The sequence below is a fragment of the Melitaea cinxia genome, chromosome 20, assembly GCF_905220565.1.
Source record: "Melitaea cinxia chromosome 20, ilMelCinx1.1, whole genome shotgun sequence".
Classification (NCBI taxonomy): domain Eukaryota; kingdom Metazoa; phylum Arthropoda; class Insecta; order Lepidoptera; family Nymphalidae; genus Melitaea; species Melitaea cinxia.
In genome coordinates this window covers 7,073,608-7,092,686 of record NC_059413.1, presented here as the reverse complement: position 1 = coordinate 7,092,686, position 19,079 = coordinate 7,073,608, and the positions used below count along the sequence as shown (strand labels likewise).

Here is a 19,079-nt window from a genome sequence, read left to right as displayed (position 1 = left end):
AGCTCAATTATTTTTTGAAGAATGCTGAATTTTATGAAGCTGATTAACATGATTTATAATATAAGTAATATTAGAAAATGACGCTGAATGAAAGACGAAAGTTAGTTGGAGTTTTGTTCCTTTTGGCACCTGATATTTACTATGAGTTAAGCCAGTATGAGTTTAACTTCATATTTGCCCATTGTTTCTATTGGGGTTGGGAGCATGTGCTGAGAAACTTTCAATTTTTATGAAATGACGAAATTCTGGTTTGCCCGGGCCTCTTGGGCTATATGTTAATTCTAATGATGACAATACTTTAATATATTTTGTTCCTTATATAATTTTAAAAATACGTAGACATATTTAAATATGATAAAAATGTTTTAAAACATGTTTCAAGTGCAAATAATCATGTATTTTAAAGTAGGGATGTTATGGATGTGATATAACATATTTGGATAGTAATTATATGTATACTGGTTTCGGTTCTAGTTGCAGATATTCGGTAAATTATATTCGATTATCTGATAGTATCCGACATTTTACGGTAACAAAGCTCCATAGCATTCCAATTTAAAGTAACCGTGCAGTGTTATGTTACTAGAAAGAGCAAAGAATATGGTAACGTTTTTGTAATTCCTATTTACTTTTCATTAATTCATAATGCTTTACTATCTAGGTTTTGGATTGATATAATGAATAAGACATGCATACTGGCTATAGTTAACTCGTATTATATCGTTATAAAGTATTAAAATATTATTAAATATGAAACCTCAAGCTGTACTTCCATGCCATATTAAAAATAGAAACATGATTTTTGGATATTTTATCATTTTAAAAAAGTACAATTTTTTTAATATGTAAAAAAGCATATTTAAAAAGTATTTCCGGTAAATAATATTGACACATAGCTCAAATTTGAAACGTAGATTTTTTGACATCTTTTTAATATAATTAAAAATTTCAAATGTTTAATTAATTAATTAATTAATCGTCATAAAAAAATTATAAGTCAAAAATAATGAAAATTTCGTGCGCTGGCTGTCTCATACGTTTTCCTAAACTCCCCTATACACATTATTTCATAATCTTTGTGCATAGTAAAATTTGAAAAATTATACACATTTGTAGGTTACCATATTGTTTAAATACAATTTTTTTAAGAACAAATATGTTATAATTCCTATCTCTAACTTTATCCAATAGTCTGCAACATATCATGCAGCTTTAAATTAAATTTATTTTAAAGTAATTCTACAAATTGTAAGGTAAAATATTTTAAAAACTATTGATATTTTTAAGATCGTTACTATATGAGATAATTGATGTAGATATTAGTAAGTTTTTGTATATTTTCTAAAGGATTATCTTCAACTATAGGTACACTATAACTTGAACGATCAACGAAATGAAGGTGATTAATATTTTTGCTTAAATCTTAAATCACAATTCGGTAAGAAAATTACAGCTTTTTATACCAAAACAGGTAATGTTCCCCGTCTTCAACGAGCAAGTCATCAACGCCTGAAATATATTAAAAATAGATATTAATGTACCATTCACTCATTTTATTTATGACAACTATATCCCTGCGAGTGAAAGAATTAATCGTGGTTTACTGGCACAACTGAAAGCAATTAAATCAAGCAAATTTCAAACCTAAATATGATGATTAATGTTTAAAGTATTTATCAAGTCATCAAGACCCTGTACATCCTATTTGACAGTTGTATTAATTACTTACCAACAGGCGCTACTAGCTGATTGCCAGGAGGACTGACAGGATCGGGTATCTCGGGCAAGCGGTAGAGCAACCAGTAGTGATAGCCCATCGGTTCTTCCTTGTGACCAGCTAGAGTGTGGACATAGTGACCGTTTGGCCATTCGCTTGCTTCAAACTTGAATTTTGGGTCCTGTTCCGCAGCCATTTGCATGACGTGATAGAATGATATGTTTCTGAAAAATAGGTACGTATAGATATTATAATATTTCGTTAAATGAGTATGATATAAGAGGAGGAGCGAAATCGAAATAGCTTTCTAATAATGGGTGTTACCCCTGTTTGGAAGAATTCTTAATGTACAATATCTAAAAAATGTAGGAGAAATATTTCCCGTTTGACGCCACTACTTTTGTTTAAGACAATAATTATTTAAGAAAATAATCCATTAAAAGTGAAGACTACATAATCATTCTGAGATGTCATCGGCGTAAAATAAATTTCACTCATGTGTACTACATGATACTATCTACTTTATACTCATTGAACTATACGAACACAGAACAAAAGCCTACATACGTAGTTTCGATTCTAGAGATTAAGCGTTGTAGGTCTTTGAACCAATCTATTTACCTTGGAGCAATCATATATAATGTATAATTTTCAGTGACGTTAGTTCCAAGCCAGAGAGTGTAGGTGAAGGAGACGTTACGTGCATCAGAATCGTTGCTTGAATGACCGGACTGGTACGCCAATTTCAAGCTGCCATCACCACCATTACTATCTGATAATTGACAAATATCAATTTAGATACAAGACATTTTTAAAGTCGTTGCGTTGAAAGTTCCTCTATTCTAGCGTTTCGAGAAAATCTCAGAAGTGAGAATAGTGAGAGAAGAGAGAATCTCAGTGATATAAGAAGGGTACATTTTATAATTTTCACGAGTGCAAGAAAGTATAGGAAGATAAGATTTCAATGCAGGTGTGTACTATGTATGTTCGCATGATGCCGGGTATCTAATTAGTGTGGATAATTTGCGTAAAGACGTCTCTTATAGAATTTCATATTAAAGTCTAAGCTTGAATTCTTACAGGATTTAAACTTAGACTTTTCACTTCATTCGACTCGTATTTTCAAGCATAATAAAGCTAAGTTCGATGGTAGTCAAAGATAATATAATACTGTGATTTGCGCTCACCGTGAAATATTGGAAATAGTTCAGAACTTTGCAGATCTAAGCATGTAAAAGGCTGTATAGCGTGTATCTAAAAATTCATTGCCTGTATTCATCGGTATCAAAATACGGTTGAATGATATTCTTGTCTGTTGTATATAGGCATATATGATATCGATAGGTAAACTAATTCTGCAATAACATATGTAAACACGTACGTCATTAACTTTAGAATAATAAATGAATATGAGTATAAATGGTTGAATGAGTGAATATGAGTGATATATTCATATTAATATACATGTACAAAAATAATAGGTATAAATAGATTACCTAGCGGTTCATGCCTACTGTCCTGTAACTTATCGCTGCAATGCGGCGGTCGTACAGCAGCTAGAGAGGCGGGTGTCAGCGCTGCCACCGCTGCAGCGGTTTGGGCGACGTCGCCCCACCCGCCGTCTGGCTCCTGTCTGTCGAGCAACCACTTACGCGCAGATGGGAGGCTCCAGTGTTGATGGGCGCCGGGACCATTGTCGGAGTCTTCAAGAGCCTTGAAATAGATTGTATGCTATTAGTTCAATTTAGACTGTAACATCCCACAGCTGGGCACAGGCCCTTATCTCCATGCATTGTTGTTATTAAATATAATATATTATTAATAAATTTCGATATTTCGAACAGCAACTAAGTTGCCGTGAACATAAATCTTGGCTCTTCTTTATTTTATGTGTAGACCTCCAAAACATTATTATATTGTACCCTGGGCATTATTTTAGGTTATTGTTATATTGTTTACGATGTAAAACTTTATCTTGTAGATCAGAAAGAGGAAGGACATTTACTGTGCTTTTGAAGCCGATTTGAACAAATGTATTTTTAATTTTGATTTTGACCGTGCTTATGCACTCATTGGACGGTCATGAAGAATAGTTAGGAATTTTCCTCCTCGTGGAATATTATCTATAACACCTACAGAACCCCCAATTTGAAGGACCGCAGTTAGGAGTCGAAGTATACCTATGTATAGAAGTCGAGTATGTATATATAATTATATATTATTTTTATGTTTGTATGATTTCTTTTATAACGTTAATTTTGTTGTGCGATCGCAGTAATAACCTGTATAGCTAAGGCTGTAGTAGTTAGAGAGCCGAAACTGCCATCGGGATGCTGTTGTCTTGCTAGACCGGCCATTGGTCGCCTCACGAAGTGTATCAGACTACGGTGACGATGATCTTGAACTACGCAGCGCAGCGCCAAGATTACCATAGATATAGTATCTGCGGAAATAGGATTAAAACATTGATATTATGGACGAGTTTTAACCTAAAATGTACCATTTTCGTTTCACATTGTATTTTTATCTTTATATATTTTTTGTAATCTTTTAATTACTTGGTTATTATATCACCCCCGTAACAGAAATTATACAAAATGACAACAACAATAACATAGCAACAATAGGGTAAAACCGGGATAGATGCCTCACTTTTTGAAATAGCCACCTAATTTTAAAAATATGATTTTTATACGAATAATTTTTATTAATGTAGCTAGCTCGGTCCTTTATGTTGAATTATTACTATTCTTTTTTAACCTACCCAATGCAGATTAAGCAGAAATTAGCTTTTCGTGAACCCCTTTTTTTGAGGATAGATGCCTACCTATATGGATAGTTGCCCCATCATGAAAATAGTGAGTAGGATAGATGCCCTTTAAACCGTGTAAACGAAAACCCAAACCAAATGTTAGGTAGTTCTACTCCTAATACATCGATTGTCTCCAAGAAACATGGGCCATAGTAATGAAAGATATTTTGTGTTTTTTTATATCTTTTAATTGTTATAATTAGAATTTTATTTATATATATATATATATTATATATATTCAACAAAAGTATAAATTCTTACATGGATGCTCTTAAGAAGCTTGTAAACTAGTATCTGTTATTAGCTGTTTCGTTTCATTTTGATCTTAGTTTTGTTTCTTTATAGTATTAAATTTAAATTAATTGTTTTAATTCATGTCTAATCAACTAAGCATTTACTATCAAAATGTAAGAGGTATTCGTACGAAGATGCAGGATGTCTATAAAAATGTATTAACATGTAACTACCAAATAATTGTTTTAACTGAAACGTGGCTTAATGATAATATATTTACAGCTGAAATTCTGGATCATAGATATCAGGTATTTAGGAGGGATAGACAGTCTAATACGTTTGATAAGGGTAAGGATGGTGGAGGTGTTCTTATCGCTGTATCGAAATCTCTTAGTGCATTCCGCAATACTAACTTAGAAAGCTCATGTGAGGACCTGTGGGTCACTATCGACTATGTCAGCAAGAATATGTGCATGAAAATTAACTTATGCGCGATTTATTTACCACCCCCTGTTACAATTGAGGTTATTTCACACTTTACTAATAAGTTACAAAAAAACATTAACAATTTGGAAAATGTCTTATTGGTTGGGGATTTCAATCTTAGTCGAATTGAATGGATCCAACATATGTCTATCTCGCACGTTGTACCGAGGATTTCTGGTGGTGTTGTCTGTTCAACTCTGATCGATTTCGCTGCATATGCATCTTTCAAGCAATATAATAATATAAAAAATAAACAACAGAAAATATTAGATCTTGTCTTCTCAAACACCTCATGCCCTCTGACTGTGACTAACCCAACTGATATATTGAGCAGTGTTGATTCATATCACCCTCCAATAGAAATTAATTTAACATTTGAAAAGCAAAAACCACTTAAACCTAAAACAAATACCGTGTTGCAATTTTATAAGGCTGACTATAACAGTATTAGGGAAAAATTGCTAAGTGTGGATTGGAACGAAAAACTAGATCTTTCGCTCACAGTTGATGAGATTACACAAATTTTTTACAGTGTCATAAATAATATAATACAAGAAGAAATACCAAAAAAGAGACCCACTAAGAACAATTATCCTGTGTGGTACACTATCAGCCTTATAAAAATACTAAAAGAAAAAGAAAAGCATAGAATAGCAATGAAGAAATTTAATAATAAGTTAGATGAATTTGAATATAACTTGCTAAAAAAGAGATGTAGAATTTTGATAAATAAATCATACTCTGAATATATTAAAAACGTACAAATTAATGTGGTTAAGGATTCCAAACGTTTTTGGTCTTACATAAAAGCTAAGCGTAAAAACGATAGTAACATTCCTAGCTGCATGAAGTTCAGAGATGAAATAGTTTCAGATGGTGAAGGGATAGCCAATCTTTTTTGTAGACATTTTTCATCTGTGTATACTGTCCCACAAGCTACTAGTCACTGTCACGCTGGGCATGTTGTATCAGCGTTTGATTCTAGATGTTTGACAAGTATACATATTACAAAGTCTGAAATTGAGACTCAGCTGAAAAAATTGAACATAGCCAAAGGTTACGGAAATGATTGTATACCACCAATTTTCTTTTTAAAAAACGCAGAACCACTTGCTATACCCCTTCAAATTATATTTAATAAATCCTTAAGCGATGGTGTGTTTCCGACCGCTTGGAAGGAAGCCACTGTGATACCGATTCCGAAATCTGGTCCCAAGCAACTGATAGAAAATTATCGACCTATCAGTATACTATCAGTACTAGCAAAAGTATTTGAGAAAATCATCTGCATACACATTACTTGGCACACGAAACAAATGTTAGGCGAACAACAACATGGCTTTGTAGCCAAGCGATCAGTGGCTACTAACTTGGTATCTTTTGTTGAACAGCTGTTGTCACATATGGGTTCCGGGGAGGAAGTAGATGCTATTTATGGGGATTTAAGTAAGGCGTTTGATAAAGTGGACCATAATTTACTTCTTACAAAATTAAAAAATCAATTTTATATAAATGGCTCGGTGTTGCTGTGGTTCAGTTCCTACCTAAAAAACCGCAAAATGAGGGTATTAGTAAATGGGTATAGTTCAAATTACTGCATCCCTTCGTCTGGTGTTCCACAGGGATCTATTCTAGGACCTATTTTGTTTGGCTTGTTTTTTGATGACATTAAATACTACATAAAACACTCAGAATTCCAGTTATATGCTGATGATCTAAAAATATTTAGAGTCGTACAGAATGAATTTGACGAGGAGTTGTTGCAGAGGGATGTTACTGGTGTTGCTCAATGGTGTAAAATTAACTATATGACTATGAATATTGACAAGTGTGTACACGTAAAATTCTCTAGAAAACGTAATAAATACAATTCTGGGTACCGTATTGATAATAAGAACTTGAAAAGAGTTGAGGAAGTAAGAGACTTAGGCGTAATTATAGATTCAGAGTTGCGGTTTACTGGCCAGATAAATCATGTTATTAAAAAAAGTTTCAAAATGTTAGGATTTATAACACGTAATACCAAAGAGTTTACATCAATATTAGCTCTAAAGACCCTATATAATGCATTGGTACGCAGTAATATCGAGTACTGTTGTTTTTTATGGTACCCAGTTTATCAAAACAATGTACAGCGTATTGAAAAGGTGCAAAAAATGTTTTTAAAAAGACTATCCTTTAAAGCTAGAACACAAAACAATCTGCTTCTCAATAACTACAACGATCGGTTACGTTATTTCAACTACCTTCCCTCATGGAAACGCAATCAGGCTCTTGGCGGCATTTTTCTGTATAAGCTGCTTAATCGTATGATTGACTGTCCCTCCCTCTTGAAACGAATTAATTTGAGTGTACCCAGAATATCATCCAGGGATAGCTTCTTTAGAATATATAAACCATTTTACTTAATGCATAATAAATCTAAGTATATAAATAACTCACCGCTTAATCTTATGCAAAAAAATCTAAATGCAGTTTTTCTTAACATAGACATAGACATCTTTGCAGATTCATTAAGCCAATTTAAGGGAAAAATAATTAAAATGTTGATGGACTTTGATATATAATTGTAATAGTTTTGTTTTGTTTTTTTCTCTATTTTTTTATTGTAACAAATGTCATTTTTTGGTAAATTACACAATTAAGATTTATGTCTGATTACAGTAGCGTTCTAAGAATGTTGTGCAAACCTTTAATTTAAGTGCATATTGTATAACTTTGTGGTATTGTTTTAGTGCAGAAAGCTTTTTTATGTACTTAGTTGGTATGCCTTTATTAAATAAATAAATAAATAAATAAATAAATTCTTAATTGTTGGTCTAAAATATTCATATCAAGTGTCAACATGCACATTGCACAATCATACTTTCTCATCGACAGCTGACTGTAGGTTTTCTATAGTCCAAGAACATATTCGAGCTCGCATTCCTTCCTTTCTTTTATATTTTCGTGGCATAGTTCTGCTAGAATCAGTAAAACATCCAAACATAAATATACGGAAATACATAAAAAATATAACAGACACAAAAAAAATTTAAACATATAAACCTACTCTATATATGGTGAATGAAGGGATAGATGAGTAAGGGCACCTATACCTCAAAAAATCAGGGCAACTATCCTTTGTGATTGGGATAGATGCCCACGTATTTTTTAAATAAATTATAAACAAAATAGCATCTATTTACAACTATAAGCAGACTCAATGACCAAGCATATTGACGTGATAAAAAATATAACGGAATTACTTACTATTTATAAAATTATACAACCTTAAATACTAACCTTTAAAACTTTGACGAGTTTGTAAATTTCGCCACGGAGAAAATTACACACACGAGCCAAACGCGTCCTTGCCACACGAATATCTGTGGGTATCTGAGGTACGGGGTGATTTCGACTCCTACTTATGCGATTAATTTTTATTTGTGAGTTCGGGATGTTAGGTTTTTAGAACACGAGGCATCTATCCCACTGCGGCATCTCTCCCGGTTTTACCATATAACAATTAGTAGCATTATACTAAGTCAAATAATAATAATACAGCGGACCAAGAACAAAACCACGGTTGTGTGATTTGTTCTCGGTTTCTCCTGCATATCCTAACTTTTGAGACTTACAATATGATTGATCTAACCTTACCTATTCTCTTAAATATACAGCAAATAATATCCTGAGAAGCATCCTAGCATCCACTGAAAAGGGACAGGCCAAGACACTGTTGCAAGACCCTACATCGAATCCTCCCCAACACTTGTCTCTTAAATTCGTTCTGATCACACTCCACCAACACATGATAAACATCGTCAATGACATCACAAAGTGGACAATTTGGAGAATTAGTTTTTCCCATTAAGTGTATGAAGTTGTTGGATGGAGTGTGACCACTACGCATTCTCAACAAAGCCACTACATGTTTTCTGTCTTATCTTATTTTCCTTGAACCATGGGTAACGAAGCGGCTCAGACTGTACGGTTTTATGCCAAATACGTTTCAATTGCGAACGCTCGTCAAAAAACTCGCGTCATTTTGATCTGCAGAGTGCTTTTAAGTTACTAAGACTGTCTGATTGTAAGGGCAAACATCCGTATTTAATCTCTTCGTAAGCTGCTTGTCGGGCTGATAAGTTTGCTTCTTCGTTACCCATATGCCAACGAAAGGGTATCCACTGGCTCACAACAGTTTTATTTATTGCACGAATTTTGCAGATATTATCCAAAATGACTACGGATATCGAAATCCCTCGAAGCGTCGAGGGTATCCAAGACAGATGTTGAAAACTACTTTTAAAATCTGATAAAATCACACAGTTTTCTTCATCTATGTGCATTTTTATGATAGGGCTTCGGAGATCGCTACGATCTCATCATCCTATAAGATTTTTTAAGTTAATTGCAAATTTATGATTTGAGCTTCCATAGTCGTGTTTGACGTATTTACTAGTAACTTTTTATAAATATTTATTTATGTACCAGCTGACCCCGCAAAAGTTGTTTTGCCATATATGTTATTAACCCCTTAATCCCTCCCTCCCTTATAACTTAGGGGTATGAAAAATAGACGCTGGCCGATTCTCAGACTACCCGATATGTATACAAAATTTCATGAAAATCTGTCCAGCCATTTCGGAGGAGTATGGTAAAAAATATGTGACACGAGAATTTTATATATACATATTTTAAATGGTTTGTATTATAGTAGATATATATTTAATGTATATAAAACATCAATGCAATACATACCAAGACTATGATCAGCGGCTGCATTAGCAATATCCAATAATCGTCGGATGTGGCGACGTCTGACATGAGCAGCGGAAGAACAGGCGGCGAGCGTGGCGTACGCGAACTCCAGGTCGTGTGGTGGCTCGCGGTGCAGCAATGCCGTCACCAGGTCTCGACCGTGGAAGGAGCGGGGGTCTTTGCACAGAGCTCCTAGAGCAAGCGTGTAAGCCGCTAAACGATTTAGTGGAGGCGGGGACTCGTGGTGTCTGGAATGTGGATACAATAAAAATTTAATTTATCTTACTACACTTATATGACTTGTATCTAGACATTCAGCAACGTATCCTGCAAAATTAAAAAAAGGAACTGTGTAATAAACATTATACTTACGAACCATTCCACGTAATTATTTCCAATTCCTGCCCTATTCATCAAAACATATATTTTTGCTCAAAATGTTTAATATTACGAGCATACTCTATTTAATGTTAAAAAAAGGCTGTAAACGAACCATCAAAAGACTTTTTTTACGCATATTGATTAAGATCGCTATCATAATAACATTACCTAAGTCTTCATTACCGTCAATCTCCTAATACGCTATATTGATAGTAATAAATAAAAATGCGTACTTGGACATCATGAGTAATATTTCAATCTCCATCTGTTTAGCTGACAGTTGCATCTCCAATTCCTGTTGTTCAATCTCTTTCCCTGTGTTGTTCGCTAACTGAAATAGTAAAAGATTAGAATTAGTAGTTTATTTTGAATTTATAATATAATAATGTTCTATAGTAAAAACATATTTTTATGATTGCAGGATTTTACTTGTAAGGTAAGCATCACATGATGCGTATCGTTGCCCCAGCCCCAATCGGGTTGTCTATGCTGTAACAAATACTGTAGCGCCTTCTGTATCGCCTGTCCCTCATTTAGTGTCTCAGTCTCCCACGCGATGGTGGTGGAAGCTACCGTTGTCGATGGTGATTTCGAAGTTGAGGTGGTAGGTGCCTCAGTTTCTGAAAATATCATGGTAAGAAATAAGACAATTAATACTTCTTATTTTCGGACAAAGTAAAACAAGAATTTGGAAAAATTAAATTTTATGATGAGTTTAGAATACAGAAATTTTATTTGAATGTTTCCGTATTTGAAAGATTTCACTTTTTTGTAAACAATCCCTAAAAGCTTTGATTGTATCGGAAATCATTTAATACCGATTACTTGGATAGCATGAAATTATTTGCCATTATATATATTATAATTATGTATATATATATATTCGACATATTTTATTTTCGCAAATCTTAACCATTTCGGTATACTTCAATACAACACTTTCTTAAAAGTTTTCATCTTTTGTCTCGAAGATTTTATATTTTATAGCGTTTGTATTTATTTCATGGATTTGTTAAAAAAAAATATCAATAACAATAGTAGGGTTAATAAACAGACAACAATTTTTTTTACGTGTTAATAAATAGTAAATAATCTTCGTAAGATTGTGATAAATATTTTATCTTACTATGTACTTAACTTGTTGCTTTAAAAGTGACGCAGAGGTTTTAAAAACACTTGAGTAGTACATACAAATATTCTACCGATAGTGTGGAAGCTAATATTTGATTAGTTTTAACATGAAACTATTTCACGATTTACTTTCACAAACTTATTAATTATGCAATAGATTAAAGCAATCAGGAAGATCGTTTTTCGTAAATTTGGGAATCATTTGCATAATAGTGCATGCAAGTTCCAGAAAATAAAGTAAGTAACGGACAAAATGAAAGTAGAAATTAAAAGTGGAGACGCGTCAATACCTCCTATATACATACGTCATACTTACCCATTCGTAGACGACGACTATGAAAATAGCGTTGAAATCGTCAAGATGTTATGAGAGCAAAGCAAAACAAACACTGTCAAATTCAGTATTAAAAGTGTAACATAAATCCAATACAATACCAACACTGTCATAAGTGGATTGTACATAGCATGTCTGATGTCATCGTGTAACAGTCGTTGAAATAAGACGAGAGGATAAAAAAAGTTAAGATTGTTGTCTTGATTGAAAAATAATACAATGGTAGGTCTGTATATTGAACAGTAATCGGTATAACTTAAAAGGTATAATATGCAAAGGTAATAAAAAAGTATAGGTATATGTATAAAGACAAAAATAGCCACGTGGGTAGATCAAGGGTTAGTTAAAAAAAAATTAAAATAGATTTTATACCATATGAGGAAATTAATTGAAATAATCATTACGAATTAAATAATATTATACATTATATATTATACATTATATATTATACATTATATATTATACATTATATATGTTGCTATATTCACTAACCTTTCTAAAACATAGTAGGGAAAAAAGTTGTGTACGTGATGTAACTTACCAGTTTGTCCTCTAACGATTCCGAGGGCAACTAGAAGAGCGTAGAACAAAACAGAAGATGGATGCGTTCCGATCATTGTAACTGAAACAAGATTGAAATAATAGTTTTTTCAATTTGTATTAAACATTTTTTTCGTCTAATTAATGATAACTGCACCAGTTATACACAGTTAAGGTTAATTGGTAATATACAAGCTCCAGACAACGGCCTCTTTTCGTGCGAAGAGGAAGGAAATGTTATATACCTGTAATATTTACTTACATAAAATGGAAATAGGCAATATTTTAATAAAAAAAGAATTGTATTTCCATTGAAAATTTAATATTTCAAAATATGATCTTTATTTAAACTCAAGTGACTTTGAGCGCCATGACTCTGCTTTTTGCTCTGGGGGTTGTGAGTTCGTTTTGAGCATCGAGTCTGGGTGTAATACATCAAGTAGAATTGCTTGGGAGAATTGGTTATGTGATGAACTTCCGTCGCGCTACTGCACTTTAGGTCGGTGAATAAATAGATTTCTTGACGATGTGCTCCTTCTACTTAGAGTACGAGATGATTTAGAAGACAAAAGCACTTGATAACTTCACTCCATCAAGTCAGGTATATACTAGGGATTCTGGGCTCTATATCATTCTATAACACAGTTTTTATCTTTGGTGTATAATAATTATGTTTGCTAGCAAACGAAAAAAACCGACTTCTATTACATCGACCAGTAATACAACGTAGATCGACGAAAAATAGTGAAGCAAATACGTATTATTAGAGATAACTCAAAATCCACAAAAATTGTGGTCTCAACAAGCATCAACTTTCGATTAAAAAAAAGAATTATCGAAAGTGTTCCACCCATTAAAAAATTACAACATAGATGGATGATAGGGACGATAGGGATTCTAGTGCTTGTGTAATAAATGTAGCATACACTGAATGATTTAACATCGAAAAAGGTGTTAGACAGGGATGTGTAGCGTCACCGTGGCTGTTTAATCTATTAATGAACAATTGTTTGAAATATTAAAAGAGAGTGAAAATGGGGTGAGAATGAATGAGTTACTCGTCAAATGTCTTCTCTATGCTGATGATCAAGTATTACTTGCATCTTCGCCCGAGGAGTTGCAAGAGATGGTAACTGATATGAGTGGAGCCTTTGTAAGAAAGGGAATAAAGACGAATGTAAATAAGATGAAAGTGATGGTATCGTGATTGGAGATGAACAAATTGAACAGGTGAATGAGTTTGTGTATCTGAGTTCAAAGTTTTCAAGAGATGGAAAGTGTGAGAGTGATATTGAAAGAAGAGTGAATGCAGGAAACAGGGTGAATGGAGCTTTGCACTCATTTATGAGCAGTCGGAAGGTGTCTAACAAGGCTCGTTTGGCTGTGCATGAGGGGGTGTTGGTTCCGACACTCATGTACGGAAGTGAAAGTTGAGTATGGCAGAAGAAACATGAAAGCAGAATAAATGCAGTTGAGATGAGAGCGTTAAGAAGTATGATAGGAGTTAAACTGAGTGACAGGATAAGAAATAGTGAGATAAGGAAACGTTGTAGTCTGAAAGAAGATGTAGTGACAAAAATTGAGAAAGGTATGCTCAGATGGTTTGGTCATGTCGAGAGAATGAGTGAAGAACGATTGACGAAAAAAGTGTATAAGGCAAGTGTGGATGGAAGGGTTGGAAACCTAGGCGGACGTTCCGAGACCAAATAAGGGACGTCTTGAAAAAGGGCCAGGTCAAGAGTACCCTAAACAGAAGAGCATGTATGAAGGGAATAATGAAAATAGACGAAGTATGTAAGGATCGTAGCAAGTGGAAAGAAGTGATCTCTGCCTCCTCTACGGGAAAGAGGCGTGATTATATGTATGTATGTATGTATAGATGGACGAAAAAATAGTCAAGTAAATACGCATTACTAGCGATAACTCAAAAAGTAGTTGTCTGATCTTAATTGACTTTAAATGGGACCATATGACACGCACCACCTATCGATTAAAAAAAACATCGAAATCGGTCCACCCAGTGTAAAGTTCTGAGGTAACATACGTAAAAAATAAATACAGTTTAATTGAGAACCTTCTTTTCTTGAAGTCGTTTAATGACGTGTACTTTATTCTCTAAATTACCCTTTCTTTATCTATTTATTTATTTTATTATTTATTTATTTTATTTATCTTTTTATTTATTTTATTTATAGGAAACATCTAATCTTTTTAAGGGCTCTTAGTAAATGGCCATATGCGTACACAGATGTATGTTGATTTAAGTATAACTTTCAACGTGTTAAGTGACGAAATTTTAACGTTTGTCCTAATTTTGTGAGAGGGAACATATCGACACGTGATATGAAGAACACTGTATTTGATTTTGTTATCTGGATTTTAAGGAAAGCGTTTTACATTTTTGTTGCATTTAAAAAGTGGCCAAGTGATATTAAATAAAGTCGAATCCGTAATGAAGTAAAGTTCTATTATTAATTTTTGCGTTTTGTAGTGTGAACTTGACCACGTTCTGATACATCAAACGGAAAGCTGTTTTTGGTCAAGTTATAATGATATAATATACACAAAATACGATGGTTTTAGTTTAACAACGTTGCATGAACAGTTCCAATAATATCTTATATCAACTTAATGTATGTTGTAAGCTGCTGTGATGTTGAAATTTGAGTAAAAAAATGGTATTTGTTATTACAATGTTACCGTGTTAAAAGAAGACCAATATTATATATATTTTTATTTTCGTAAACGAAATTAAAAAAAATATGCAGAAGTCTGGATTATCTTAAATTACAATGAATTTCTTTTTTCATCTAAAAATCATTCTAATGGTCGAATAAATACAATCCCAGATTGAAAGATTGGGGTATAGTTAGAAAACATTGTTTCATTAGTTACAATGTTCTTCCTATTAGGTGTCGATAAAAGTTGTGATATATTTTTCAAATTTTAAAACGGTAAGCAGGTAATGGTAAATGTGGGGTGGTAAATAAGCATTAATTTCTGTTGCAGTCAGTCAGCATGTGGGATTAAGCTCCAATTTCTTCCTTTGATTAGTCGATAGTCATAATCCCGGTTCCTATATTAAAAAATAAATTTGCGTATGAAATTTTATTATGCTGAAGTTCGTAACGTATAGTCGAAAAGCAAAAGGTACCGTAGGTAGGTAAAGGTACGGTATGAAAAAATGTAGGAACGCGTCAGTTTAAATATAAATAAAGATATATAAGATTCATAACTCGATTTATAAGAAAGTACCAGGGCTACAGATACAAAAAGAAGGTTCATCAATCTCCCGTTGCCACTTCGGATCAAACACGGATCGTTGCTTGTATAGAGACAAATTGTCTTTGTAATACGAACAAACATAGAAAAATAGACGGAGCCCTGATCATCCGCATATACTGTATACAAAATAGTGTATATATATATATATACACTATTTATATTATATTATATATATTATATATATATATATATATATATATATATATATATATAGACGCCGCGTTTGCGCAACGGTCACAGCCATGGATTGTACCACCACTAGGTTTTTGATAAGTATGAGTTACGATCGCTCACAGGTAAATATTTGATAACCACCGGGACCGACAGCTTAGCGTGCTTTCCGAGGCACATCCAAACTGGAAAGAAATATCTGTACAAATACAAATATCTATCCCGAGCGGAAATCGAATCCGCAAACCGCCGGTTTTAAGGCGCGTACATAGTACACGTACCGATACACAGAGCGATTTGTATAACATGTTACTTCATAATATTTATTTACTTTCAATATTAAATAAACCAAGTAATTTTAATATCTCAATTTATTCAATTTCCTTTGAAAATTAAGTATTTTAGAATATGGATTTTATTTTGACTCTGAGTAATGGCTGTCACAATACAAGCAGCCAGTTGTCGTCAAGATACTATAGAGTTACGTGGGAGAACTTGAGATTTGTATGAGGATTGGTGATATGTAGAATTTTAAAAAGCATAAATGTGCAATTTTTAAAACCAAATGGCGACTAAAGCGACCATTGACACTTAGGCAAATATTAGCTTTAACTTAAGCAGAAGTAAATTGTATACCAATAAAAAGTACTAAATTAGTACAATACCAATCAAGTGTTCTTTTATCCTTGCGTCGAATGCGTGAAGTTTTAGAGACGATCCAATTGTATGATACTAAGACACCAGAAAATTTGTTTTATTAAAAAAAATCTTTTCAGTACCTATCATCAAAGCACCCCAATTCTTCTTGCGTCTAGGGCGCCTCCTCGTGGTGACGGTGATAACAGTCAGAAGTATGATTTTGATCGGCTAAGTCTCTGGATGCGAATTACGCCGTCATGGCAAGAAGAAGGTTAAGGTTAAGGTTACTATTGTAGTTGTAAAAATGGTGCTCGAACCATCGGTACTTGTGTTCACGTAATTACTACAATCTGGTTTTTAGGGTATGCAAAACATCATGATGTACAAATAAATCCACCATCAAAAGATCTAGAAAATATATTCAAAAATGATAGTTCAGATGAAGAGGATGATGAAAAATAATTTATATTTTTCAACATCCTGTAAACTGAGTCGCATTCGCTGAACGGCACTAAAAGTATTTTTCTGGTCATATACTCCTCTAAAGTAAAACACTGGTATAGACATTATCGCTGCACGCCACATGGCCCAAATCAGGGCATGGTTCTTTTCAATATTGTTTTAGTCGTATAATACGAGTATAAAGTTCAAATCATCTTACCTAACGGCATTTCAGACTAATATCATAGGCGATCCTCGCTCATACATATTCAGTGCGTTATAAATATTCAATAGCTAACACGTCGTCGCGTTATAAAGAATTGTGTCCTATGCATATCTTTATATTTTAAATTTTATACTTTTAAATAAAATGTATCAAATTTCTAAAAATAAAATCGGAAAACATAAATTTATGATATATTTCAGAATTTGTTTCCAATTTAAGTACGTGATAAAAATGTTTTGATAGCGTATGAATACATCGACTACCTTTAACCCTGTCGCGACTCCTGGGACACCGTTTGTACCAGTAAATATTGGCTCAGACTAAATGCTTTTAATCAAGTTTATTTATTCGTCTATTACTTTTTTTGCACAAAAAGAAGTACAATAAAGAAAATAACAAGATTCTAAAAAAGTGCAAAGGCGATCTTATTACTAATAGTGATCTTTTACACATAACCTTAGGCATTATAGAGGAAATATTGATAATATGCATCGACTAGGTTAACGGAACAAATAGCTTAGAATCTTAACTATTGAAAGCAACAAAGTAGATAAATTAATTATTTAAATTAAATATATTATTTAATTTAAATTAATGCGTTTTTTTGTAATTTAATACGCTTCTATCCACTTTTTTGCTTTATGTGACAATATTGTATAATGAACTATTGTTTATTACCGACACGCTCGGCTAGAATTATTGTTTTATAGCTATTTAAGAATGTATTCTTTCCAATGTATTTCTCATATAAATGATTTGTTAATTCTTATGAGAATAAATATCTTTGACCTGAATTTAGTTTACATTGATACCACGTACTTCTTTATGTTTGAGAAGCTGTTAAATATATAAAATTTTCTGTCCAAAATGATCAGAGTCTCATAAATCTGAGGCTCTATTTGTTAAAGAAATCTTTATATTCATATAATTATTTCTTTGCTGAGTAAAGACAACGAGGCTGGTGACGCGAAGTAGTAAAAGATTAAATGTATGTACGTGATGCGAGGCAATCATCAGGCATAACAACCTTACTATAAAGACAAGCTCACGATATTCCCGACTCTAATACGCCTGTGAATTTATTTTTCAAGTGAATAGAACCAAGATGATTAAAATATTATTGAATATCACAGAAAATTATAACTCAGAGAAGTCACCAACACCTCTCGAATCTTTTAAATACATTAGGTAATTTTTCGCGTGATAGTGTATTTTTTTTTTTTGATTTTTGTCTATCAAGTTTAGACATTTCTACGTGATAGACAGAAATGAGAAAATACATTGCTTATATCAATAAAGTGTATAAAATATTTAAAATTATAACAAAATAATTACACATGTAACAGGTATTTAATACTTTTTTGACGTTCATGTAAAAAAATGGATTTAATAATCTCATTAGCATTTAATTTCAATTGAAGATGATAAGAGTTGGTGTAATAAATTTAGTTGCAGTGAAAAAAGTGAACCGATTTTGATAATTCTTTTTTTGTTGGAAAGGAGATATCCCTAGTTTGGTATCATGATAAGGAAACCAGAATCTGATGATGTGATCCCAGAGAAATCGAGGGAAACTCGCGAAAATCTGCATAACTTTTTACTGGGTGTTCCGATTTTAATGATTTTTAATTTAATCGAAAGCCGATGTTGCTCATGTGGTCACATTTAAATTTCATCGAGATCTGATAACAACTTTTTGAGTAATCTTTGATAATGCGCATTTACTTGACTATTTTTTCGTCTACCTACGTTGTATTACTTGTCGATATAATTGAAGTCGGTTTTTCTTCGTTTGCCTGCAAACACAATTATTGGTATGATATTCAAAGTTTAGACTTCCTAATGTGTGGGTAACACAAAAATAAAACCGTACAGATTTATGCTAAGTTAAATACGCTTACAATGAAAAAATAATATTTATTAAATAACTACATTGATA

The 19,079-nt window shown here is 32.9% G+C and overlaps 1 protein-coding gene across 1 annotated transcript; it reads right to left on the bottom strand.

The window, feature by feature from the left end:
* Positions 1-1,447: 1,447 nt before the first annotated feature.
* Positions 1,448-12,455, bottom strand: LOC123663693 (uncharacterized protein CG3556). The gene is made up of 9 exons (XM_045598360.1): positions 12,380-12,455; positions 10,803-10,993; positions 10,607-10,704; positions 9,993-10,240; positions 4,000-4,160; positions 3,214-3,430; positions 2,339-2,489; positions 1,730-1,941; positions 1,448-1,509 (listed from the first exon to the last, which is right to left on the bottom strand). Exons 1-9 carry the CDS (start codon positions 12,453-12,455, stop codon positions 1,448-1,450), a joined length of 1,416 nt encoding a protein of 471 aa, XP_045454316.1.
* Positions 12,456-19,079: the final 6,624 nt, after the last annotated feature.